At 38.5% G+C, this 25,835-nt stretch overlaps 1 protein-coding gene and 1 long non-coding RNA gene across 19 annotated transcripts; both read left to right on the forward strand.

Moving 5' to 3' along the window:
• Positions 1–5,464: 5,464 nt before the first annotated feature.
• LOC110918621 lies at positions 5,465–11,926 on the forward strand. Of its 13 annotated transcripts, XR_002581452.2 has the most exons (18): positions 5,465–5,956; positions 6,505–6,671; positions 6,762–6,855; positions 7,015–7,069; positions 7,421–7,654; positions 7,776–7,860; positions 8,370–8,444; positions 8,618–8,696; positions 8,816–8,905; positions 9,418–10,079; positions 10,206–10,237; positions 10,309–10,440; positions 10,682–10,757; positions 10,982–11,072; positions 11,158–11,293; positions 11,410–11,515; positions 11,593–11,692; positions 11,802–11,926. It is a non-coding gene; the product is annotated as an uncharacterized LOC110918621 (long non-coding RNA). The 13 variants fall into 13 exon arrangements; XR_002581450.2 differs by adding an exon at positions 8,187–8,260 and having other exon boundaries at positions 9,418–10,440; XR_002581449.2 differs by having other exon boundaries at positions 9,418–10,237.
• A 98-nt stretch (positions 11,927–12,024) lies between these two features.
• On the forward strand, positions 12,025–25,528 carry LOC118488480. 6 transcript variants are annotated; one of them, XM_035986096.1, is made up of 5 exons: positions 12,025–12,162; positions 12,816–13,399; positions 13,538–13,655; positions 14,767–14,804; positions 23,671–25,528. In XM_035986096.1, exon 5 carries the CDS (start codon positions 24,213–24,215, stop codon positions 25,377–25,379), a length of 1,167 nt encoding a protein of 388 aa, XP_035841989.1. In that variant the 5' UTR covers positions 12,025–12,162; positions 12,816–13,399; positions 13,538–13,655; positions 14,767–14,804; positions 23,671–24,212; the 3' UTR covers positions 25,380–25,528. The 6 variants fall into 6 exon arrangements, with proteins under 6 accessions (XP_035841989.1, XP_035841992.1, XP_035841990.1 ...); XM_035986099.1 differs by having other exon boundaries at positions 12,887–13,399; XM_035986097.1 differs by lacking the exon at positions 14,767–14,804.
• Positions 25,529–25,835: the final 307 nt, after the last annotated feature.

Below are 25,835 nucleotides of genomic sequence, written 5' to 3' on the forward strand. Positions count from 1 at the left end.
AATGGAATGTCCACCACCGGCCTTCTCAGAGCAGGCTGCTGATTGAGTGGGTCAGGTTGATGATATTGTTGTGGTATCTGTTGTTGTATTGGCGTTGGTTGCACATATTGTTGATACCCTACATTCCCTTGATTGACTCTCTCGGCTGCACCCAATCCGACTATTTGCCTCTCATAGTTACCCGTGTTAACCACTTGTCTCTCGTTTTGACCCACATAGTTATCATATTCCTCATAGCCATCATCAAATTCTCCTGAATTATTTCCTTGATCATAAATGGTCGATCTATAAAGATTTGGCATTGGCTGACTTTGCTGTGAAATAACTGGTCGAGCGGCTGGCGGAATTGATGTTGCATTAGGTGCTTGAGTTTGACTCGGTAATGGAGTGTCAGCAGGAATGATCCTAACGTAAGGAGACGACTGCTGTAAATTAACAGTCTGGGTCGTAGTTGGGTGTTGAAGAGATGTTGTTTGGGTGGAAGTTGGTTGATTGTTATCAAGGTTTGGGAAAAAGGTTGAGAAAGATGGTACTGGAGATGTAGAAGTAGGTTGTGTAGATTGTGGTGGTGGTGGTGGTATGGTAGTGTTTGGTGAAGGTTGGGTAGGTGTTGGCGAGAATTGTTGCGGTTGTGAAGTTGCGGGTTGTTTCTCCGGTGTTGCTAAGTTCTCCATTGTCTTGAGTGTTGATGTTGGTGATTGAAGAATCTTGTTCTCACGATGTAGTACTCTCTTTGTATGCTTTACTGTTCTCTCGATCTCTGGGTCGAACACTAATGGTGATGACTTCCCGGAATTCCGAGTATGATGCATACACTTCCTAGATCACCTGCACAAACACAAAAACAAGAAAACCTCGCGTAAATCCGAAGAAAACAGAACAAACTAAAGAGACACTATTTTAGGATTTTTGTATACTTAACTAAACTAGAACTTAACACTAAGCACTTTGCGCACGCCTCCCCGGCAGCGGCGCCATTTTGATGTCTGTCGTTATGGACATGCAAAAACCTATTTAAACTATTAGTATAGAATAAGCAGGGTATCGAACCAAGGGAGGACTGTGGAAAGTGTCATAATGAAAAGGATTGATTAAATATTACTGAATGAGAAAATCGGTTTGTTTGATTTTGAGAAGTAGCTAAATTAACGAATAAAAATTGTGTTTTAAATCAATGAGAAGAAAGATGGTTCCTCCAGATTTCAGGTTCTGCAGTTAACTTCAATTATGTGTTTAACCGTTACCAACATAGACATGGGTGTTAATTTTAATTCATCAATTGTGATAACCAACGACTAAGTACTCCGGTCAATACATAACGGGAGGTTATCGAATGATTATCAATTACAATTTACAAACCCTAACCCCATGTCAAATATATCCCAATTACTAGAACTCTCGGGAACTGAATGCTTAGAAATTAAGGTTTAAATAAACGTAATTGTTTACAATCAAGAAATCAAATCAATGGTGAAAAGAATCGAATGCTTAGATCACCAGGTTAAAACGATTGTGTCAACACATAATATCAATCAACTTACAAAAACCCTCCATCCGGAGGAAACCACAAAAAGTTTAGCCGCTCATCTCGCACAAAGAATCTTCAAAAGCTTGGATTGATGATGAATTCATGATCGTGGTTGATGATTCGGTGTGATGAATGATGGATTGGAGTGAAAAAGCGTCGATCTTGATGCCCGAGAGGTGCCTGGGTTCGACTTGGAAGATGAGATAATCATTCCCCACATTAACCAACCCTAATATATCATAAAAACCCTCAAATTTGCGTTTTTCCGTAACCCAAACCGTAGGCTACGGTTTCAGAATTCTGACCAACATCAGCACCCAACCGTAGCTTACGGTTGGTGAACCGTAGCTTACGGTCGGCAGATTCTTCCAAAATTGTTTTCTTCATAACTTCTTCGTTTTAGCTACGTTTTACGCACCGTTTTCGCCCACGTCTTCGTAATTCAACCCTCTATCATGCCATATTCTAATATCTTCATTTTCAATCCATTAACATTCCCCAAAACTCATCCAATCTTCGTATTTAACCTGCAAAACATCATTTTCTCATAGTTATCCAATTCCACACATATAAACAACCAAATATGCATAAGATTAGACATTAAACACATATAAATCACATTCCTAAACCCATTCATCAGGCCATTGTTAAGTAATCATTATTTACGATCTTATTCATTACGATGATAAGATTACACTAGTGGACACTTTGGTTTGACATATAGTTTTAGCATGCTAGTATGATATTGGTGCATGTCGAGCGTGTTATATTTTTTTATTGATATTTTAAGCCCATTTTACACATTAGTCAAGTTTAAAATTTATAAAACACGATATTCTACTAACACTAAACACACACTTGGGCAAGTGCACCCATCGTGAGCGTAGTATAGCGTTGGTAAGATACCGAGGTCGTCCAAGGACACAAGAGCTTTTAGTACCGGTTTATCCTCAACGTCTAATCAATCTAAAATTTTCGAGAAAAGATTTTAAGCACGAAAAATAAAAACTACAAATGCAGAAATAAAAATAAAATAAAAACAGATAGACAAGATGAATCACTTGGATCCGACTTGCCTTTAATGTATCCTTTGATGATTTCCGCACTTTTTAAGAGATTATCTTAGTTATAGTAGTAGGCCCCTCTTTTGAAGGTGACGTTACCCTCAACCCAGTGGTTTGAGTCAGCAAGGATACAATCCCAAAGGGTCGGAATATTGAAAGATAATTAATTAAGTTATTAATGCGAAAAGTGGTAGGCCCCTCTTTTGAAGGTGACGTTACCCTCGGCTAAGTGGTTTGAGTCAGCAGGGATACAATCCCAAGTAGCCGGTTTAATGTATTAATAGTAGTTTATATATGAGGGGATCAAGCCATTCGCACCCCCGCCATCCAATACCAGTGGGTATTGAAGGAGGTCCTAGTAAGCTTGACCCATGTATTTGCAGGATCTATACACTGAAAAAGGCAAGAACCTTACCAAACCATTCCCTTACCCCCGACCAGGTAGCCAACATATCTCTATATAGACCGTAGAGATATGAATGGTGTAAATCTTTTACTTTATATAGACAGTTAAGTAATGCCAAGACACCACGGACAAATGATAAAGAAGTTTCACCTTCAACATAAGAAACTAATTATTAAAGTCATTAATACAAAACCAATTAAAAAGTGCGAAAAGATTAAAAATCAAAAGTAATACATTAAGGACTTGTCTTCACCAAGTGATGTAAGAGACTTAGCCAAACATGGCCTTTGATTGACAAGAACTCTTACTATCAATCTTGGATCCCGAGACTACTACACACTCTAAAGGTGGATGATGGATGATGGTGGTGGGTGTTGGTGGTGTAGTGGTGGCAAAAGTGGGAGAGTAGTGGTTTGCCAAGGGATGCCTTTGAAGTGAACCAAGCACCCATATTTATAGCCTGAACAGAAGCCCGGCCACGGCCCTGTGTCCAGCGGACACGCCCCCGTGGCCATCCCTTTTCTCTTCCTTCATTAATTGCATTTGTCAGCATAGGGCTCAACACGACCCGTGTCCAGCGGGCACGGCCCCCTGTGTAGAAGCATATCTGTACTACCAAGATTTTGCAAGATTATGCAAATCTTAGCGTTGACCACGCCCGTGCTGAGCTGGGCATGCCCTCGTGGTGGGCGTAGAAGCTTCCACAGCTTTGTCCTTTCTGCTGGCATCTGACCACGCCCCCGTGTCCAGTGGGCACGAGTCGTGGTCAGCCATTTGTTTCTTGTTTTTTTGCTCTTGGGGATGCTGTCGAGGGGTCGGGCATATCACTTTTGTTCCTTTTCTTTGTATTTATGTTGGTTTTTGCTGTTTATTTGTTTCTTTTGCCCGTTTAAGCTCATTTGGTCCTGTAAATTCAAAAGGAAGACAAAAGCACACTTTTATCAACATTAGTACGAAAAAAGGTTAGTTTTATGCCTCATTTGATGTAATTTATATGTTGCATTTTACACACATCAATATGTACCTCAGTATACAATTTGCCATGTTTAGATTCGAGACTTTATATGTATGCTATGTAAATCAAACTTGTATGCTCACCGACCTTTTGTGTTGACATATATTTTAACACATGTTGCAAAAATTGATGATGTTATTCGGGAAATCTACTCAGGGTGGACTAGAAACTCACCCAAACTTTACTTTATGTATTTCCTTTTGTTAGGCATGTTAAACTGAAAATTGTTGTACCTTCCTTTCAAAATGATTGTATCTTTGAAGTTAGCAATGAAATGAAATTTTGATTATTCAATTAATGTCACATTTTAGTCATTATGATGTTTTAAGCAATCACGTTTGTCTCACTCCGATGTTTCCGCCATCGATTGGGGTATGACTGGAGGTGCGGTTGTGGGTGGTGGCGTTGAGGGGGGTTAGCAGCGGTGAGGGGGGTTAGCAATGGTGGATGTTTGTGGTCGTTGCTAGGTGGTGGTGGTGGTGGTGGTTGTTGAGAGTCGTGGAGGGTGGTGGTTGTTGGTACCAGTGAATATGTGCCACGATGAGCACATATTATTCATTCGTAGGGGATTTAGCAACCATAATATTTGCCATTACACACTTGTGTGGATTTGAGTTTCGATTATCTTGAACAATCGCATCAAACGGTCAATAATCGTCGTATGTTCGTTGTTGTTTTATGCCTCCATAACATCTAAATCTCTCCATCCTTATAAGGTAAATAAAATACCCAAATGCTTCTCTCATCTGTCATGAGTTTTAGTCGATGTTAAGGTTTTTTAATTAAAACATTATAAATTTATCATATGTTTTTATGTTATTTGCAATTTGCTGTAAATTGATTTGAAATTTATGGTTTTTATAAGGATGTTGATCTAGGTTTAGTTACTCATTAAAGTTAGATGAAGTCGATCTTCAACTTAGATGAACCTTGAAATTTTGTATTGTTTCATTGTGGTTGGAAAGGCATAATTTTTATCTTTATTTTATGTGGAAGGAGGTGGTGGTAGAGTAAGAAAGAGATGGAGTTGATCTTTATGGTTTTAATTTATTTTTAAATGTTTTCTAAATAATAAGGTAAAAAGATAATTGTATCCTCATGTGTAAGGCACATGATTTGATTTAACAAAAAAAAATTAACTGGATTAGGGCCAAAGGATATACTGTGCAAGATTTTCAAACAATAAGTACAAAACTCATCAATTTTAAAGACAAATGACACCGACTAAAACTTGGTATAAAGATAAAGTACAAAACTTGCAATTCACTCTAATCACTTCTATAAATTTAAAACTAGGTAGACATGTTTAAAATTTTTTAAGTTAACACATCTATTATCTATTATCTTTATACTTATAAATGAAAATGATGTTACACTTGGCTTGATTTTAGCCCTTCTCTTTTAATTTTCTTTTAAATTGATTAATTCATATGCTGCCACGTAGGAATTTTGTACACGTGTCATCTTTTATTAGTTTTACATGTTTTTTCTTCCCCTCCAATTTTCTTCTCCTGCATCTCTAATTAGGTTTTTATTTACAGAATCCTCCCAACCCTTTTCCTAACTTCAGCCGCCAATGTGAAGAAAATCCTCCCACCCACCGTATTCGATCTTATTTTTTTCAACTATCAACGCATTCTCCCACCGTATTCGATCCTCAACCATCAACACCAGAAGAATCCTAAATGACGCCGCCCCTATTTGTCTTCTATCTTGAAGATTCGGATTGATAAAAACAAAAATTGAAGATTCAGATTGTATTTTTTCGTGATGATGATGAATCGAAGATCTGGACTAAACCCTAATTTTAAGATTTGGATTGTATTTGTTCATGACGGTGATGAACTAAGGTTGATTTCAGACTATTTGATTGAGCCCTTTTTCTCTCCTCATTGACTTTCGGTTTTTCAAGGATGGTAACATATCTCCTCGCCGTTGTACAAGTGAGTTCATCTTGCCTATAGTCTTGTATGCTTTGTTTTCTTGTCAAGAATTTTAGGGGTTTAATTGATGAATGTTTGTGATAGGGATCCCTTACAGATTGGTTAATAATTAAGTGTTGTTTAAAATGGTTGATTCATATGCTTGAGTTAACATTTAATTGTTGATTAGATTAAACTTTTATTGTTTTTTTTCAGATATCATGTTTTAACACGGCTAAGTGTAGATTAGATTACACTTTCGAATTGTTAATTTATCACTTAATAATTCTCACTTTTATAGATTTCTTTTTATGTGAATTCCAAGCCTGTAACAAGGCTTGGGTCGCTGGCTTCTCTGGGAAAAGTGTAATAATTTTGTTTGCAAAAGATGTTAAGCCTAAAACTATCGTTGTATCACTTGCAAGTTGTTTAAAAGTTTAAATAAGAGGTGTGTAGTATTAATATAACTGGAATGGTATTTTTTTACTTTTCATTAATATGGCAATCTGTAGGTGATGGTTAGTGGTTAGCCTTTTTGTGACATTGATATTGATGATATGCATCTGCAGTTTTTTTTTTGTAGCTAATGACCCCATGTTTGTGATCTAAGCTTACAACTCCTTTAAATAGACCGAGACCGTGGTCCATACCCGGCTTATTCGTTCTCAAAGAGCTTCAAGGGAGTTTTGGGTTTATACTCTATGATGTCAAGTCTAAAACTGTGTTCGTATCACTTGTAAGTTGTTTAAAAGTTTACATATGAGGTGTGTAATATTACAATAACTGGAAGGGTGTTTTTTACTTTTGTTAATATGGCAATTTGTAGGGTGCAGATGGGGAAGTGAAGCTCTATTGGGGCATAGCAGATCATGGCTCTATGGTAATTTATGATAAATTGGTGGCCATTAAGTCTATTAGAGGTGAGTTGATAACATATCATTTACTGAATTTAAGAATATCAGAGTTGAGTTGATATACATATCATTTACTGAATTCAAGAATATAAATTACATAGTGTTCATCATATTTTTGTAGATTAAATCCAGAATCTTAGGAGCTGACCATTGTATTTATTTCAGGCAAAAGACCAAGGCTAAGGATGAGATTCGACTTTTTGTTTTTTTTTCTTCTAAAGTAAGCTACTGCATCTTCTTAGAATTAAAAGTGTAAACCAGCATCTAGGTTGCCCCATAAAGTTAACGCAATTGTCAAGATGCTAAAGCCCAGTTTCATAAGTTCCCAAACTCAGTTTGTTTTGGTATGCCTTACATCCGAGAATTAGTTCTTTTAAATTGGAATAAAATTTCCATTTTTTGGTCAGTTATAACCGAGTAAATGTACAAAATGATTGTTAAAAATCTAATCATATATTTTATCTTACATGTGGGATATTACAAGATTTTGTATTATTATTAAAACTTAAAAAGCACATGTGTTAAATGTTAATAGTTGAAACATGATTTTATCATATTTTTTTTGTTGCAGGCGATGATTGCTAACCAGAGCAGTATCTTAATTCTACAAGAGACGCGTATCGATTTAGCGTGGTCCTTGGTGGTGTATGAGCTGGTGGATAACCTAGCAAGGCATGTGGTGATGAATGGGGGTGATTCGGCTTATGTGGATCTTTTGTCGTCGGGGTTTGAGATAATCCTTGACGGGCCGGTAATCGTGTTGTGTCGAATACAGAGAATGGTGGGGTGGGTGGTGGCGCGGCGGGTGAATCTCTTTTGACTGTTGCATTTTAGATCCTTATTAATTTATGTCTTTTGCTACTATATTTCAACAATAGTTTTGCATTTATGAACTTTGATATATTTTGTATTCTTTATGCTTTTAGGAATGTGTCTACTGAGAATTTTGATTGCAAGCTTGACCTTAAGGTGATTGCCCTGCAAGCTCGCAATGTAGAATATAGCCCCAAGGTATAAGTTTTTTGACAATATGTATACAATCTTCCTTTATAAATTGTAACGTTGTTTCTTAATCATGGAAATCTTGGTTGATGATACATTTATTTATTTTTATACAGCGTTTTACTGCCGTAATCAATGTTTCATGTAATTTTATTTAAAACATTTATTCACATAACATATTATATTAGCCCGTGTATTACACGGGTAACTAACCTAGTATATAATAAATGAAAGTTATTTGGGCCACGTGTCAGTATATTAGGGCTACCTTTTTTCTCTTTTCCCGCCCAAACTTATGTTCCCTTTTTTTTTCTTTTGTCTGATATGATATGAAGAAACCCTAAATCATTCTTCCTCACAATCAAGTCGTTCCTCTCATCTCGAAAGGCGATTCTTCATCTTCATCTTCGTGTGTTCTTGCACCTCTTGAAATACGATTTGTTTCTTGCTTCCAGATTTGAAGAGATCAATTTGTTTGCTGTTTAATAATGAATTACGGTGTGTTTTCTCATATCTAGGGTTTGCTTGTGCCCTTTCGTATCCACTGAAACCCTAACCGACCGGAAAAATCGCCAAAAATTCATCACAATATGGTTAGTTGCTTCTCTCAGTTTTGTTATTCAATCACTGAATCTGTTGTTATGCTTTTTGCAAGGTTGGTGACATTAAGGGGAGAATGAAAACAAGATCATTTAGGGCTTCATTTTACTTTGTTCTTGGCTATTGTTCTCAGTGAACCATGTTTATTGTTCATTTTGTTTGGCAGGTATGTGATTGGTCAACAACTATGGATTTCGTTATTGCTTCTTTTTGTTACGAGATCGACGTTGTTGGTTTCACCTAAGGTATCTTCGTCCATCTTTGTTACTATTGTGTTTTGATTTTTGTTTATGTTCTTTGTATATGTGTGTTCTCATTTTGTTGTTTAAGTTTTTGGGGTTTTTTTTTGTTGTGCCTTTTGGAGGGGTGATGATGCTAACCTTTGGTTTCAATTGTCTGTGATGGTTGTGCGGCTTATTTTCGCAAGGCAACCGACATTTCCTGTGATAATCATGTGAGTTAGTGTTATTCTTTCTGGTTTTCTATTTGTATGATGTTTTAATATGATTTTGGTAAAAGCAATATACATAACACAACCCTGGTTAAGCCACCATTAACCAAAAATTCAAGTTGTAAGTTTCTAAATAATTATTGAGTTAAAATGCTCTATTCGAATTCTACTTTTACTGAAAAAACTCATTTGCTAATGCTACGGTAGATTGTGAATGATATGGTTATGGATTATATATTTCCCATTAGTTTTTATAAGATTTATTACTGTCAATCAGGTTTTTGAAAATTAAAGTTGAATTTTAGGTGAACAATGTAAATGTAGAATAGAGAATGAACTACGTGATCATGAAATTTGAAGAAATTAATTTCATTTCTTTGGTTTAAAAAAGTTACCTTAGGTTTGATTTATTGTAAAACTCAAATTTGTAGATGATAGGTGAAGATTCTTGATACTTCTCTACTTACATACATATGATATTATGCTAATTGTTATGATTCTCGATGAGTATGCAGGTTTAGGATTGGATTATTGAAATGACAACAAATATTGCTAATATGCATCTTGCTGTTGCAAAAGCCTCTGCCTTTTCTTCTCATGAAGTGTCAAAGTCAAGCATTGCAGATTTCAGTAGTGGTGCGAAAGGTGCGAAAGGTGCATCATGTGCAAAGCTTAAAAGATTGTGGGGTCGTAATTTTTTTTCTATAACATTAGATAGATTTCAGAACTGGCTTAATCCATAAAAAATCAAGTTGCAAAATTCATTTTTTAACTTAATCCATTCATGCGTCTCCCCCAATTATCCATTTTTTTTTCTCAATTTTGTTTCCTCCAAAAAAGGAGTGGATTGCGAACAGAAATTGTTATATATTGCACCTCCGCCTCACCGATTTTGCCTCTCCTTCAACAGCCGAACCCACCCTAATTTGCTGTCAGTAGTTTCTATTTGTCATAACTGTAATTTGTAAATGAATAATAGAAGTTAGTTAGTTCGAAAGTTGGGAAGAATCACATGATATATTTTGGAAATGAAATTTAAGTGTTCGGTTTCAGTTTGGCGGAATCACATTATATATTTTTGAAATGAAATTGAAATGTTCGGTTTGAGTTGGGCATGTTGAAATTTGCGCCTATAAATCAAGTTTCTGCTTCGGAGGTTAAGACACATGTTTCTAAGGTACGTTTGTGTTATTCTTCATTCATGTGGCCTTTTATCTTTTATAATAAATGCTAGCCCATCTGTTGTTGTTTTTATTGGCAATCTAATGGAAATGCTGGCAATCTTATTGATTTTGTACTCAAGTTTTGCATTAGAAAAGATTGATACGCAAGAGGGTATGTCTGTTTTCATTGTACCGAGGAACCAAAGGTGATCGATCATTGATGGTGTGAACCGATTGATGCAGGGGAGGTACTCAAAGAATGGCAGAATGGAGTTTTGGCAAGGATCCTTGCAGAGAGAATCCAAAATTCGACAAAGTCTATGTGGAGTGCCATTGCCCTTTTAAAAATAATATCACGTGTCATATTATCAAAATGTACGTCTTCTTTTGCAATCTGTTTTGAATCTGGGAAATATATGTTGAATCTGGAAGTATATAAGAAGTGTGAATAGACTTATTCTCAATTAACCCACTGAAGACTAGACTGCTGATGTGGCTAAGGTGTTGCAACCTCATGAGGAAGTAATATCATGTAGCTGATTTAAATCGAACGCATACTTTTTTAATTAGAACATAGTCATTCAATCTTTGCATGAACTAACTCATATTCTTTCAGCGGAGCAAGATCCGTCTTCTATGGGCACGATTCAGATGTGTATGCATCTCCGTTATATGGATGGTGGTGCCACCAAGTATGTCGTCACAACCCTGAGATTTTTGAAATATTATTAGTTAATTATAGTTTCACACGAGTCTACCTTCACTTGCTATATCTTCATAATCTGCCTAAAAGCATGTATCTTCATAATCATTATAGTCAATGTTATTTTAATAATAAAACAATCTATAAATAGAGACTATGAGAACTCAAGTAACATGCTTCATTCGATTATTGAACTAAATTTTGTATTTTCAGATATAATAAAAAGCAGGAGTCGATGGTGCTGCCCGATAAGGTCACAGTTGTTTGCACAGGGGTGGAAGGCATACTATCCGAGCCTGCATTTGTAAGCATATAAAAAAATCCTTTTAGACCAAATATGATTAAAAATGATCATGTATTCTAAAGTTCATTTTTTATCCATTGTAAAGGGTTGTGTGCAAGTGCGGATCTTGCGGGACACAAAATGTGGCACTTAGTGAATGGGAGAGACATACAGGGTCAAAAGTTAAAAATTGGAAAACTAGCATCAAAGTGAAGGGTTCGTTGTTGCCACTAGAACAATGGGTCGGTATACGAAACTAATTATTTCCATTTATGATTTTCGTATAATTGGGTGCCATTAATGTAGGACTTATTATGCTGCGTTTGATAAAAATTGTCCCAAAAAATGTATTTTGCAGAGGCTACAGGTCGCTGAGTATCATGCTCGTGCTGTTGTTTCAGTGAAATCTAAAAAACGCCCTTCGTTAAAAGCACGAAAGCAGAAATTGCTTAGTTTTCTTCAAGGTATGACTATGTTCTGGTTTGTATGATGTCATTTTAAAGTTTGCATATATTCTGATACGGTTTTCTATATTTTATAGAAAAATACGAACCGATATGTGCGAAGTGCACAACATAACGTTGTGTTGTATGCCGTTGGATTGAAGATTGGGACTACAACAAAATAATCATATGCATCAGGTCTAGACAACATCCTATACATATACCAACCTATTCATCATGTTCACTTCATTGGCCCGATTTACATATTATAAGAAAACTTGATTAAAGTTATAAATTATAATGACAGGTGTCAAATAGCGGTTCACCAAGAATGTTATGGGGCAAGAAATGTTCAAGATTTTACTTCATGGGTTTGCCGGTCCTATGAGACACCGGATATTGAGCGAGAATGTTGTCTCTGCCCTGTAAAAGGCGAGAACTTTACACATGCACTGAAATTCATTCATTTAGTTTGATTGTTTGAGTTAAAATCTAATTATCGTTTTCTTTTTTGTTTTGGATTTAGGAGGTGCTCTGAAGCCTACTGATATGGAGCCGTTATGGATTCATGTAACCTATGCTTGGTTTAGACCAGAAGTTTGCTTTGCGAGTGATGAGAAAAGGAGCCTGGACTCCGAATTTTAAGGATCCCCAACTCATTTGTAAAGGTACATTGTTTTTAATATTATTGTACATAGCAAAAAAGCATAATTAACCCCCACATTTACAATAAAGTCGTGGCATTTGACTAGATATATATTATTGAGAAATTGTTTCTTTGTTACATGTAACATTGAGTGTTGACCGAAAAAGGTATAGCGTTCGAGGCATAATTAACCCACCAAGTATGTCGTACCCTGAGATTTTTGAAATATTATTAGTTAATTATAGTTTCACACAAGTCTACCTTCACTTGCTATATATAAGACTAGGTTAGAAACCCATATATATTACATGGGTTTAATAAATCTAACATGTTAAAACCATTAATGTCTGAAAATCTTGTATGTTCGATGTCATCAGCATACAAATAATGCACGTGTTTTTATTGGCAAAATAAAAAATAATTTTAAGAATTATAAGATCTTTCTCTTTCTATACTAATAAAAAAATCCTTTTTGGACACGTGTCATTCTCTGGTAATTTCTCACCCTTATTTTTTTATTTATCTCTTTTATTAAATAATAATAATATTAAACATCAGTTTAACTAAATCTATTTATCTCTTTTATTTTCATAATCTGAAATTGATTTCTTTTTTAACTCTCAAGTTTCAATCTTTGACAATTTAAGTCTAAAGTTTCAATTTTTTGTATTGAAGGGGTAAGGTCCCAAAAACCTTATATCAAGTACCTGGGATCATACCAAACCTCATCTTTGAACCCTCTTTAGGCCTTGCACGGCCGCACACTGGTCTCACGAAAGAATTAAGGAGAAAGACAGCAGATAACGCCCGCGCGCCAATAGGGAGTAAACGAATCCTTGCGCCATTTCTCTACAGCAAAAGGATAAAAATCCTAGCAAATACTTCCGCCTAAATAATACCCAGACTTGGATATTATTTACTAAGTTGATACCACACAGTAAAAAGTCACACTGGATTATGGCAATAATCTTCTAGAAGACTCAATCATGCACCACCAGACGTTTATAACCGTCTGGACACGTATCATCACTCCAAGCCATCCTGAAATCACGATGATGGCATATAATCGGAGAGAAACCTCCACTTACCCACTTTCCACGTGGCAATTCCCCAGCCTTTGATTAAGATCGTGATCCGTGTGCTTCCACAATCCGATCAAAAGGAAAAGTAACCGCTTACGGAGTTAGCATCTTCCGTTACTATTTCAGCAACGAGTTTTCCCGCCCAAACTCTCGGCTATAAATATGAGAGTAATTCAGGTATGAATTTCAAGTTACACACACACTTCGGCAACTTCTTCTTCTTCATAAACACATACTTATTCTCACGCCGGAGTCGGGTCAAGGAGAGAACCTCCCTTCTCCCCTTGACGAGTCTAACGGTGTTCTATTTTGCAGTTTTCACCGGAGAAGAAGATCTGTCCCTTCGAATCAAGCGAGAGAGAACCAACCCTTTCATGCAGAACCTAACCCTCTAGATAATTTGATTCTGGTCATTTATCTAGTGTTTCTTCAGGTATTTTAACCCCTTTGATTAATTTGATTTTTCACTTCTAATTCAAAAGTTTTCATCTTTTCCAATTTAACCCCTTTAATTTTTTTTTTTTACTTTCAACCCAAAGCTTTTCATCTTTCAGAATTTAATAATAATAATAATAATAATAATAACAATAATAATAATAATATTATTATTATTAAACATCAATTTAAGTAAATTTATTTATCTTTTTCATTTTCATAATCTGAAATTGATTTCTTTTTTAACTCTAAAGTTTCAATCTTTGGCAATTTAAGTCTAAGTTTCTATCTTTGGTATTTTAACCCCTTTGATTAATTTAATTTTTCACTTCTAATTCAAAAGTTTTCATCTTTTGCAATTTAACCACTTTATTTTTTTTTTTACTTTCAACCCAAAGTTTTTCATCTTTCGCAATTTAATCTCTAACACTTTTTTACTTTCAACTTTAGTCTCTTATATATTTTTTATCTTTTATAAGTTCTCCGTTTAACATGTCTTTCTAAATTTCCGAGTTAACACGCCGCAACCTGCGTGTGGGGTTCAATGTTTTTTCATCTATTTTTTTTCCTGTTTGACGTGTCCATACCAGCGCGTCTATTTTTCCCATTTGATAGGTCTGTCGCAACGTGCGATTAATTATTTTTTTCTCGGTTTTACACATAGGCTTGTGGTCATGTGAGAAACATTTGTCTTTCATCTAACATGATATATAACTAATGAATCCCCGCCGCAATGCGGCGGGTGGTAATTCTAGTTATATTCTAAGATAAAATATAATGGACATCTTACGGTTTAGAAACTTTAATAAATTATTAAAAGTAAGAAAATTTATATTTAGATAATTAATTGTTTAATTTGATTATTTGAAATCAATATCATTTAGTAGGAGATAAAGACATTTAATAGGAGAGGGAAGCGGGAAAAAAATTTGTGGTTTCACCAAAAAAAAAGTTAGTTATATATTTATCCTATCCTATTGGAAGTTAGTTATATATTTATTATATCCTATTAGCCGAATCCTGTTCGGTCGTTCCTATATTTATTGCGAGTTGTTGTTTGAGGTATTTTGATATTTTGATAATGTTTTGATTTCTTTTTGTTAATATAGTGGATCGGGTATGGACCTTCCAAGCAAAGCAAAAAGTGGTATGAACGTGTTTATCTAATAGATATATATGATACACTACAACAGTACAATGTCTTTTTAACTTAAATATGAAAATACCATTGATGACGGGGGTAGTTCAAGACAAAATAAAATGACTAAAATACATGAGTGCCCAAAGGGTTAAACGGTTCAAAGGTTGAAAAGCTGAGGAGGTGAAGTAAAGCAATGTGAAAACAGTAAATGGTCACATCTCCATCAACTCGCCAGCCGCAAAAGCAATGCAGGTCCACAGAACACACTCTATTATCCAGGGGTCAAAAGGCTTTAACCCCCGAAAGGGTAAGCCCCTCACTGCAAGCAAGGTCGCTAGTCAAATGCATCCCTCTTTGGGAAGGTGTCTTCTCCTATATATTTGACACTTCATTTACTGAGAAAGACATTCCCAGACGAGCCCTGATTCTTGATATCTTTGGTCGTTTACTTCAAGTACTTGCTTCTCGCAAGATACTTCCTTTCACATCCAACACACACATTCTGTTTGCTCCTTCATCCGAATCTGAACACATTTCGAAGGAGGACCTATAGCAAACAACAAGAATAAAACTAGTGAACCTCCTTCCACGTCTTGCAAGCGTGGGGGGACCCCACGACCTGCGTTAGGCAAAGTTGAACCCTTCAACCCTTTTGCCTAACCAGCCCAGCTACTACCCTTGGTCTATTATTTGTGGCATCAACAAGTTGGCGCCCACCGTGGGGCTACGCCACTATTTTTCTCCAAAAGACCTAGTAGTGTAGCTCCAATCTCCTAAAATTTCTATGTCAGAAAGTGGATCTCCCGGAGAAGTGAATCAGGTTCCTAACACTTCTACCCCAGGTGCTAGTCAAGCCCATGCAACTACACCTGCTTCTTTCTCGACACCGGGAGGTACTCCTGAGTTCCTAACTTTCAGTACACCTACTCCATCTAGATCAGGGGTCCCTTCCCCTAATGTTGGTGTCACTAGTGCCCCGTCGCATGTCGAACTTACCCCGGAGGGGGTCGCCAACAATTTCCTTGAGTTGAGGTCTCTCCTCAACCAATATGTGAGTAAAGAAAGGGACAAAGGAGTGAGGATCCGTCTAGACTATGATGAACCTGAGCCGACATTGTCTCCTGGACCTCCTATTCCTCCTTTTACATCTAGGGACGAGGCAGGTCCCAGTAATCCTCCAAATCATAACCCGTATCTGTCTGCAAGGCCAAATCCCACAGTATACCCTCTCTTCTCGTCCCAACCTGCTCCAAGCGGTGCTCCACTGGGCCATGAGCTGACCCTTGACCAGCTCATGCAGTCCCCAGTAACAAGTCCTCCACCCTCAACGACAACTTCATGGGAACAGGCCTTGTCGGTACTCCCTTTAGCACGAAGTGCCGTTATGAGCACTCCCTTGGGAGTTAACTGCTCTGTTGCACCCGAAAGCCTTCAAGGCTTCAACCTCATGCCCCAGATAATGACCCAGATGATGGCCAACTTCCCATGGCAACACTTCATTAATCAAGTGCTGGCCACTCAAGGGAACAACAATGGTAACAACAATATGGGTGCAAGGGTTGAAGAAGATTTGGCCAAACCTTATAAACCAAGTAACCTTTCATGCTTTTCACAGCAGATAGCTGATTATGACTTCCAGACAAAGATCAAAATGCCGGCCCACATCAGAACATATGATGGGACTGAAGATCCTGAAGACCATCTTCAGATCTTTACCGGTGCCGCAAGAATCGAGAAATGGCCAAATGCTGAATGTTGCTTGATGTTCATGCAAATCCTTGTCGGATCAGCAAGAATCTGGTTCAATGACTTACCTGCTCGAAGCATTCGAAGCTTCGATGACCTTAGCAAGGGGTTCCTAGCCAATTTCTCCCAACAGAGGCGGTATGTTAAAGATGCTACAGTGATCTTTCAGATCAAGCAAAGAGATGATGAAAGCCTTCGAGAATTCATAGAGAGATACAAGAAGGAAGGTCTAACCTATGTGGGGGCAGACGAAAAAATGAGGGTGACCGGTTTTATGAACGCCATTACATCTAAATACCTCACAAGGGATTTTAACAAATCCCTCCCCAAGACTTTGGAAGAAGCTCTTGAAAGGGCTGAGGCCCACATTCGAGGGGAGGAGGCAGTAGATATCAAAGAACAAAGGAAAAGAGGAAACAGCTGGCGAGGTAGCAGCCCAGCCAGAAAGAGAGGAAACTTTAACTCCTATGACAAATGCCAAAAGGGTTCCGACCATTGAAGGTCTGAAGGTCGCAACCCTTCCAGCAGAGAAAAAGGCATGAGTTTCACACCTCTCACCAAGACTCCTCAAGAAATCCTAGCAACAGAAGAAGTCAAGCAAAACTTTCAGCCTCCTAGGCCTCTCCCCAAAAGCAGAAAAAACGAGAACTCGACACAATATTGTGAATTCCATGAAGAAAAGGGTCACCACACCAATGATTGCTTCCAACTTAAGAAAAGGATTGAAGAAGCTGTTAAGTCCGGAGAACTTGCTCACTTGGTGAAAGGAGTAAGGGACAAAATGGCTGACGGAAAAGGCAAGGAAGTCAATATGGTGGATTTTGATGGAAGGTTTCCACAAAAGAGACAATGGTTGGAAGCTTGGGAGCTTCAGTGTGTGTGCTTCCCCCCAACAGAGAAAGATCCTCTTTCAAGTCCTCTTGTGGTAGAAGCAACTGTGGGAACATTACAAACAAGTAAGGCATACATAGACACTGGGGCAGCTACTGAAATCATGTTTGAGAAGTTCTTCAACCGCTTGAGCAATGAAGAACGTTCAAGGCTTCAACCCTCTGGAACCTCCATAAAAGGTATTGCCGATATACCCCTTAAACCTTTAGGGCAACTGACACTTAATGTTCGTTTCAGCGAAGGTCAGAAGGAAAGAACTCAGCCACTCACCTTTGTGGTTATCAATATTCCCTCAAACTATGACGTGATCATTGGGAGGCCAGGGCAGTGTGCATTTTACATGGCTGTGTCCGTCGACCATGGCACTGTCAAATTTCCCACCGAAAGGGGAATAGCAACCCTTCAACCTTCCCAGGAAGCCTACATGGTTGAAGGTGAAAGTTCCAAAAGCGAAGAAGACAAGCAAAGGCTGATCATAAATCCTAAGTACCCTGAACAAAGAATAAGGGTTAATCCAAGCCTTTCACAAGAAACCCTATCATATCTCGAAAAGTTGCTAATACACTACAGTGATGTCTTCGCTTGGTGTCCAGAGGATATGACAGGGATCCCTCGGAACATTGCCGAGCACGAGTTAAGAATACCACCGGATGTCAAGCCCGTGGTTCAAAAGAAAAGAAGTTTGGCACCAGAGAGAAGTTTGGCCGCGTGCCAGGAAGTTGAGAAGCTTGTGTCAGCTGGCATTCTCCGAGAGGTCAAGTACCAATCATGGGTTGCAAACCCGGTTATGGTTAAGAAGCCAGACAACTCTTGGAGGATGTGCATAGATTTCAAGGATCTTAACAAGGCTTGTCCCAAGGATTGTTATCCATTGCCGGAAATTGATCTCAAGGTTGACTCCCTCACCGGCTACCCTTTCAAATGCTTTCTAGATGCTTACAAAGGGTATCATCAAATACTCATGAAAGAAGAAGATGAGGAAAAGACAGCATTCCACACCGATAAGGGAATCTTTTGTTACCAAAAGATGCCTTTTGGCCTCAAAAACGTCGGGGCAACCTACCAACGTCTAGTGGACAAAGCCTTTGCAAGCCAAATTAGTAAAAACATGGAAGCATATGTCGATGACTTGGTGATCAAAAGCAAGACGGAATATCAAATGCTCGATGACATTCAAGAAACTTTCAAGAACCTAAGAAAGGTTAACATGAAGCTCAACCCTGAAAATGTTCATTTGGGTTTGAGGAAGGCAAGTTCTTGGGCCATATTGTTGGGAAACAAAGCATCAAGGCCAACCCAAACAAGGTGAAAGATGTTCTTGAAGCCAAACCACCAAAAACCAAGAAGGAGGTTGAAAGCTTGAATGGGAAGCTTGCAGCCTAGAAGCGTTTTACCTCAAAGTTAGCGGAAAGGTCTCTCCCCTTTTCAAAACGCTCAAAGGTTGCACTGATAAGAAGGACTTCAAATGGACTGAAGAGGCAGATGAAGCCTTTAACCAAATGAAGCAGCACCTAGCTTCCCTGCCTGACATGGCAGTCCCAGAAACGGGTGAATTGATCTCAGTCTACCTCTCAGTTGCTGAAGAAGCAATAAGCGATCCTCACCATTGAACGAGAAAAAATCCAGGTACCCGTTTATTTCTTCAGCAAAACTCTAAAATTTGCTGAAACCAAATATCCTCCTTTAGAAAAACTTGCCCTAGCCCTAGTCCAAACAGCTAGAAGGCTTCGAAGGTATTTCCAAGCACACCCTATACAAGTGGTCACCGACCAACCTATCAGGAGTGTGCTTGAAAAACCAGAAAACTCGGGACGATTAGCCAAATGGGCCATAGAACTAGGTGAACATAACATCACCTATGTTCCAAGAAAAGCTATCAAGGCCCAAGTCTTGGCTGATTTCATTATAGAAGTCCCTAAGCAAACCGTCACTGAAGTAAACACTGCAACCTCTGAACCCTCTGACCTTGAAGCCTACAAGCTTTTCACCGATGGGGCTTCAAGCGTTGAAGGATCAGGGGTTGGACTCATTTTGATCAACCCAGAAGGGTTGGAATTCACATATGCTCTCCGTTTTGACTTTCAGACCACCAATAACGAGGCTGAATACGAGGCACTGATCGCCGGTTTAAGGCTGGCCAAAGAGATGAAAGTCCATAAGCTTGAAGTGTTCACAGATACATTATTGGTCACAAGCCAAGTAAACGATAGCTATGTTGCCAAAGAGCCCAACATGGAAAGGTACAAAGAAAAATCCAAAGAATTGATGAACACCTTCCAAATGTGTACAATCAAACAGATTCCAAGGTCCCAAAACAAGAAGGCAGATGCCTTAAGCAAGCTTGCATCTCACACTTTTGCTCACCTAACAAAGAAGGTGTTAGTAGAAGTGTTAAAAGCTCCATCAATTGATGAGTTGGAAGTTCAAGACATAGTCACTGATGAAGATCCAAATTGGATGACTCCAATCAAGAAGTTCCTTAAAAATGGTGAACTACCCAATGATCAAGTAGAAGCTGAAAGGGTTAAAATCAAGGCAAGGCAGTACGTACTACAAGGAGAAACCCTTTACAAAAAGGGTTACCTTGGCCCCTTCTAAGATGTGTTGGTCCTGAGCAAAGTCAGTATTTGATCAAAGAAATTCACGAAGGCATATGCGGAGCTCATTTTGGAGCTAGGTCGGTGGTTGCAAAACTCATGAACCTTGGGTATATCTGGCCCTCAATGCATCGTGACACCGCTGAGCAATTAAGAAAATGTGATGCTTGCCAGATCCATGCACCGATCCCAAAAAGTCCTAAGCATGACCTTGTCCCAATAACCTCGGCATGGCCATTCCATAAATGGGGAATGGACATTGTTGGTCTATTTCCCCCAAGCAAAGGAGGAGTAAAATTCTTGCTGGTGGCAATAGATTATTTTACAAAGTGGCCCGAGGTTAAACCACTTGCAAAGATTACAGGCAAACAGGTCATCGACTTTGTTTGGGAAAACATTATTTGCCGTTATGGATTGCCGGGGGTACTCGTCACTGATAATGGGAAGCAATTTGCTGAGAAGCCTTTCAGCATTTGGTGTAAAGAGTACAGGATCAACCAGGTCTTCAGCTCAGTGGCTTACCCGCAATCAAATGGTCAGGTCGAAAGGACAAATCGAAGCATAGTGGAAGGTATCAAAACAAGATTGGGAAGGTACGAAAGCAACTGGCTCGATGAATTGCCTAGTATTCTATGGGCCATAAGAACAACTGAAAAAACAAGCCACAAGAGAACACCCTATAGCTTGGTATTTGGATCTGAGGCCGTGATCCCAGCCGAGGTAGGAGTTGTAACACAACGAATTGTCAACATGGATCCCGAAACAAACCAAAAAGAGACCATGTTGAACTTACAACTCCTAGAAGAAGCACGAGACCAAGCCGCAATTCAAGAAGCCAAGTACAAGAAACGAATGGAAGCCTATTACAACAAGAGAGTTAAGAATGAACGTTTCAAGCCAGGAGACCTGGTCCTTAGAAACAATGAAGCTAGCAAGAAAGAGAATCAGGGAAAGCTTGGCCCAAAATGGGAGGGTCCATACACCATCCTTGAAGCACATAAGGGTGGATCCTACAAGCTAGCAGACTCATAAGGTAAAAGGCTTCCAAGGCACTGGAATGGAAAAACCTTGAAAAGATTTCATGTCTAAACGGGAAAGATTGGTTTGTATTTTACAATGTTGCATTTCAAGAGTTGAACTATGAAAACCTTTTGTAAAAATGTCTCTTGAATGAATGAAGTTGTTTTATCAAATTTGTCTTTCTATCCTAAAAACAGGTTGGAACCTAGCAAGAAACTCTATGGCAAGGGCCATGTAAGGGGTTGAGCTCCCAGGCCATATCGCTCAATAGGTTCAAGGGTTGAATGGACCTATATAAGGGGTGAGTTCCTAGATCAATACAACTCCATGAGACTTATTATCAATAACAAAGAAGTCTCATAGGCAGGTTTAAACAGCCTACACCAAATGTTCCTTAGGCCTTAGAAAAATAATCAACAAACAAGCTTACGAAATCAAACAAAAACAAGAAAACAAATAGGATAGGTGCTATGCCTTCTTGTTAAAAATACCAAGGCTAAGTGACTGCAGCACTGAACCCTTTAAGGTATAAAAAACATAAGGACAACACAAACTCGACAAAGACAAAGTTATAAGAAAACAAAAACAATGTAACTTGAACAAACACAAACAAAGTCAAACCAAAACACTAGGAAGCCTTCAAGGCTTCAAGCCCCCGAGATAACAACTTGAAAACTCAAAGGTTTCAATCTATCTATAGATAGCCAAAAAGCTTAAAAGCTTAAAACCAACCAAGATGCCTTAACAAAATAGGCACAAGTATAAAAACACAAAAAATAATTGAACATAATATCATAATAAAGAAAGCCCTGAAATACTTTCAACAAAGCACAAGTTAAAACAAGTCCTACTGACTTGCAAGTTCGGATATTGTTCAAGTGGCCATACAGGCCTAAAAGCACAACCACATAACAGGATCCTTAGGGGTTCCTGCAAAACCTAATATTGTTCAAAGTTAGCATTACAAACCATAAATTGTTTTTTAGTGCTAAGAAAGCTACGAATATCCGTTAAACATTGGCAGAAGGCTTGGAAACCCCGGAACCTTCAGCCTTGGCCTTCTTTGCTTTCTTGGACTTCTTAGCTTTTGCGCCACCATCACCACCAACTGCTGAAGCCTCCAAGCTTGCATCCTTCGAAGCATCAGGCATACTTGAAAGAGTGTCATCACTATCTCCTAAGTAGGAACTTTTCTTCGAAAGAGAACCCAAGACTTCAGCACAGACTTTTTCATTAAGGCCCTCCGGTTTCAAGTCCTGTAACACAGCAAGAGGCTTACCAAAACAAGAAGAAACATGATGAATATAAGGGTAGGTCAGCCTCTCCATCTGTTCAACGGAGCCCTTAAAAACATCAGAAGCTTCAGGACGAAACAAAGGAGACTTTTCCAGAGGATGCCCAGCTTCATGTAACGTATAACCAGCTATGAGACCTTGATGTTTTCCCAAGCTGAGCAACTTAGTATAAACTTCACCAAGAGCAGAGTTAAATTCAGCAGAGTAAAGTAGATAAGTTGTTGATGCATGGAATGTCTGTTGACTTCGTCTACATTAAGTCTTAGGTCAAGATAGGTCAACATAGGTTCTTGAAAGTCAAATTTAGGTTATATGTTGTTAGGTTCGCTTATGTGTACATTGTTTAGAAATAGGTCCGCTCATAGGGTTTTAGATATAGGTTCGCTTTTAGGGTATCAGGTAGGTCCGCTTTTGTGTCAGCCTGGTAGGTCCGCTCATATGGCAGTCCATATGAGCGAACCACAACACACTATAAATACCTGTTCAGTTCATTTGTGTATGCACGTTGGAGCGGATCTAGAATATTGCTTGTGTAATCGAACTCTGTCAAAATTGTATCAGAAAGCAATAAAAGAGAAGGAATTGAATAGGAAAAGCTGTGTAACTTCATTTACGTTGATTCCGCCTTCGTACGTGAAGATGGACGTTCTCAACTGACTGTTTAGGGTCGGAACACGGTCCAACAAGTGGTATTAGAGTTCAGGACGAGGAGTTCATACTACTACAGCTTGATTCTACCGAATTCTCTGATTTCTACTCTCTTTCTCTCATACTTTTTCGTATTAAACTGGTTCCTACGGTTGAAATGGCCTGATTTTTGAGCATAACGTGCGAAACACTGTAATAACAAACCCTAGAAAGTTTCAGGTTAAAACTCGGCTTAAAAATGGTTAAAATCAGTTAAAAACTTAGGTTCGCTTATACGGTCATTCGTAGGTTCGCTCGAAATTACTCATTAGGTTCGTTTTTTCGACACTTTCGCTTGAAATAACTGAGTAGGTCCGCTTGAAAGTACTAGCTCCGCTTATACGAACTGAGGAGTTCCGCTTGAACGGACATCTTGTAGATCCGCTCGAACGAACAAAGTAGTTTCGCTCGAACGGACATTGCTTATATGATCATATCCAGGTTCGCTCATTTGGACAATTGATAGGTCCGCTCATCCGGACATATATAGTCTCGCTTATTTGGACAACACTGATAGTTTCGCTTATCTGACACTTATCAGTTCCGCTTATTTGTCACAATAGCTGACAGTTTCGCTTATCAGTCATCACTTTCTAAAATTTCGAAAATTTGTCTAAGTGTTTGCTGACTTTGCAGGTACACTCAAGATGGATGATCTATTCTTGAATCCGATCAGTGACATGTACGCGTTTGCTGGAAACTCCGGAAACGATGATACTTCATCGAGCAATGTGAATGAAAATCCAACGGTTGTGAAGAAAAAGGAAGCTTGGGAATCGGAAAGTGCTTTTGGAACGTTCAACAAACCCCCAAAGCTAATGGCTATCGAAGAGTACAGTAGATGGTCGAGAAAGTTTGAAGATTGGTTGATGGCGTTTGCATTTGCTAGTTGGAGGAGTTTGAAGAACGGCTATGAACATGGAGATAAATCTGGTGAAATGTTGACGTCAGCTGATGAGATTGATTCATTTGTAGCTGAACAGAAGTGTATAGCGTTGTTGTTTTAGTCGGTTTGGGAAGATATTATTTCTTTGATAGATTATTCAAATGCGAAAGATCTCTGGAAGAAGTTAGAAACAAAGTGCTTAGGAAGTTCTGAAATTGTCAAAAACAAAAGAAAACTTCTTAGAAAAGAGTTTGATCTTTTTGGGTGTCTAAAGAATGAGTCTGTCTGTAAAATGATAGAAAGGTTTGGTCATTTGAAGCTAGAGTTAGCAAGACATGATATCAGATATTCTGAAGAAGATCTTGTTGACAAGTTGTTTGATTCATCGCCAGACGAGATGGATTGGAGATATTACGCTTTAATGCTGAAGAATACCATCAAGGCACCAGAAAAGTTAACTTTAGATCTGCTGATTGAAAAACTCGAGAGTCATGAGTTGGAGGTGAAGAAGACATTCAAAGTTAATCATTCATCCTATCAGCAGAATCTGGATCTTTATTATCCAAAGAGTATGATGCCAAAAGCAACTTCTCCCAAAACTGCGTTTTCTTCTGAAAATGTGTCGACAGCAAGCAAAGAAAGTCAAAGCAGTGGAAATCACAGTGGTTATCATAGTGGAATTTCATCATCTACAAGTCATTCTGATGCTAAGTTTCAATGCAACATCGCGATAGATTTGAAGAATGCTCAGAATTTTGACGAGGATTCGGCTAAGCAGCAGATGGTCTTCTTAGCGTCAGTGTTGGAATCATATGAAGGGTTAGTAGCTGGGAAGATCGGTAACACAAACCTGACGAAAGAGGACTATGATCAAATAGATCCTGAAGAAATGGAGTTAATCGATATTTGTTGGGCTATGGCTAGTGCTGTTCGTCGTGCTCAGCGTTTCATGGAAATAACGGGCAGAAAGTCAATTGGTGGCCCGTCTACAAAATTAGGATTTGATAAATCGAAGGTGACATGCTTTAAGTGCAAACAAAAAGGTCACTTCAAACGAGAATGCAGAAACGCTTATGCTGATGAGTCGGAGAATCCTTTCAGAGAGGATTACTACAAGAAGGCGATTTATCACCAGAATAAATCTGAGCCGCCTAGATTGAAGCAGGTTGAAGATAACAAAGAGAAATCTAGAGCACTTGTAGTGATCTATGATGATGAGGGTTATGATTGGAGCAAAGAGGTTCTACCGGAGGAAGACGCGGTTGGTTACGCGTTTATGGCGAAAAATGAACCTATTCCATGGAAAGATAATCGAACAGAAGAGCAGAAGTATAGATACAGAAAAATGATTGCTGAAAACAAAATCATAGACTTTCTGGTATCTATCAGGAAGCGAAGAGAGCGAGAAGATGGGATCCGGACAGAGAATGCTACCTTGATCCGTATGGAAACATTGTGATCGACGACAAAACACTGGATATTGAAGCCATCATCAAGGAATACAAAGAAGAAGATGAGTACTGGCAGAATAAGTGGTGGGGAACTGGTGATGAAAAAGAGAAAGAAGAGAAAGAAAGAAAAGAAAAAGAGAGAAAAGAGAAAGAAGAGCAAGAGAAATCAAAGAAGATTGATACTGGGGTGATTGATACAACGCAGGAGTTGACTGCAGAGAACTTGGAAAAAATGGCTGACAAAGTGCTGGCTGCTAAAGCACTTGAGGTAGACTCTAACTCCGTGTCTGAGTCAAAAAGCCAGGTCAGTTCAACCTTGTCAACAAATGCGTCAGGTAAGAAAATTGATGGAAATGCTGATTGCAAAAATTGCAACAAAGAGTGCAAATTTTGTAATACAGTCACGTATCTCAACGGTAAGAAAGTTGAAGATCTGACAGCAAAGGTCAGAAGCGTTGAGAATC

Source organism: Helianthus annuus, chromosome 16 (assembly GCF_002127325.2).
Source record: "Helianthus annuus cultivar XRQ/B chromosome 16, HanXRQr2.0-SUNRISE, whole genome shotgun sequence".
Classification (NCBI taxonomy): Eukaryota; Viridiplantae; Streptophyta; class Magnoliopsida; order Asterales; family Asteraceae; genus Helianthus; species Helianthus annuus.

Excerpts from the sequence above, each read along its gene's own strand:
- LOC118488480 (XM_035986098.1), top strand. The coding sequence starts at position 24,213 with ATGATAGAAAGGTTTGGTCATTTGAAGCTAGAGTTAGCAAGACATGAT.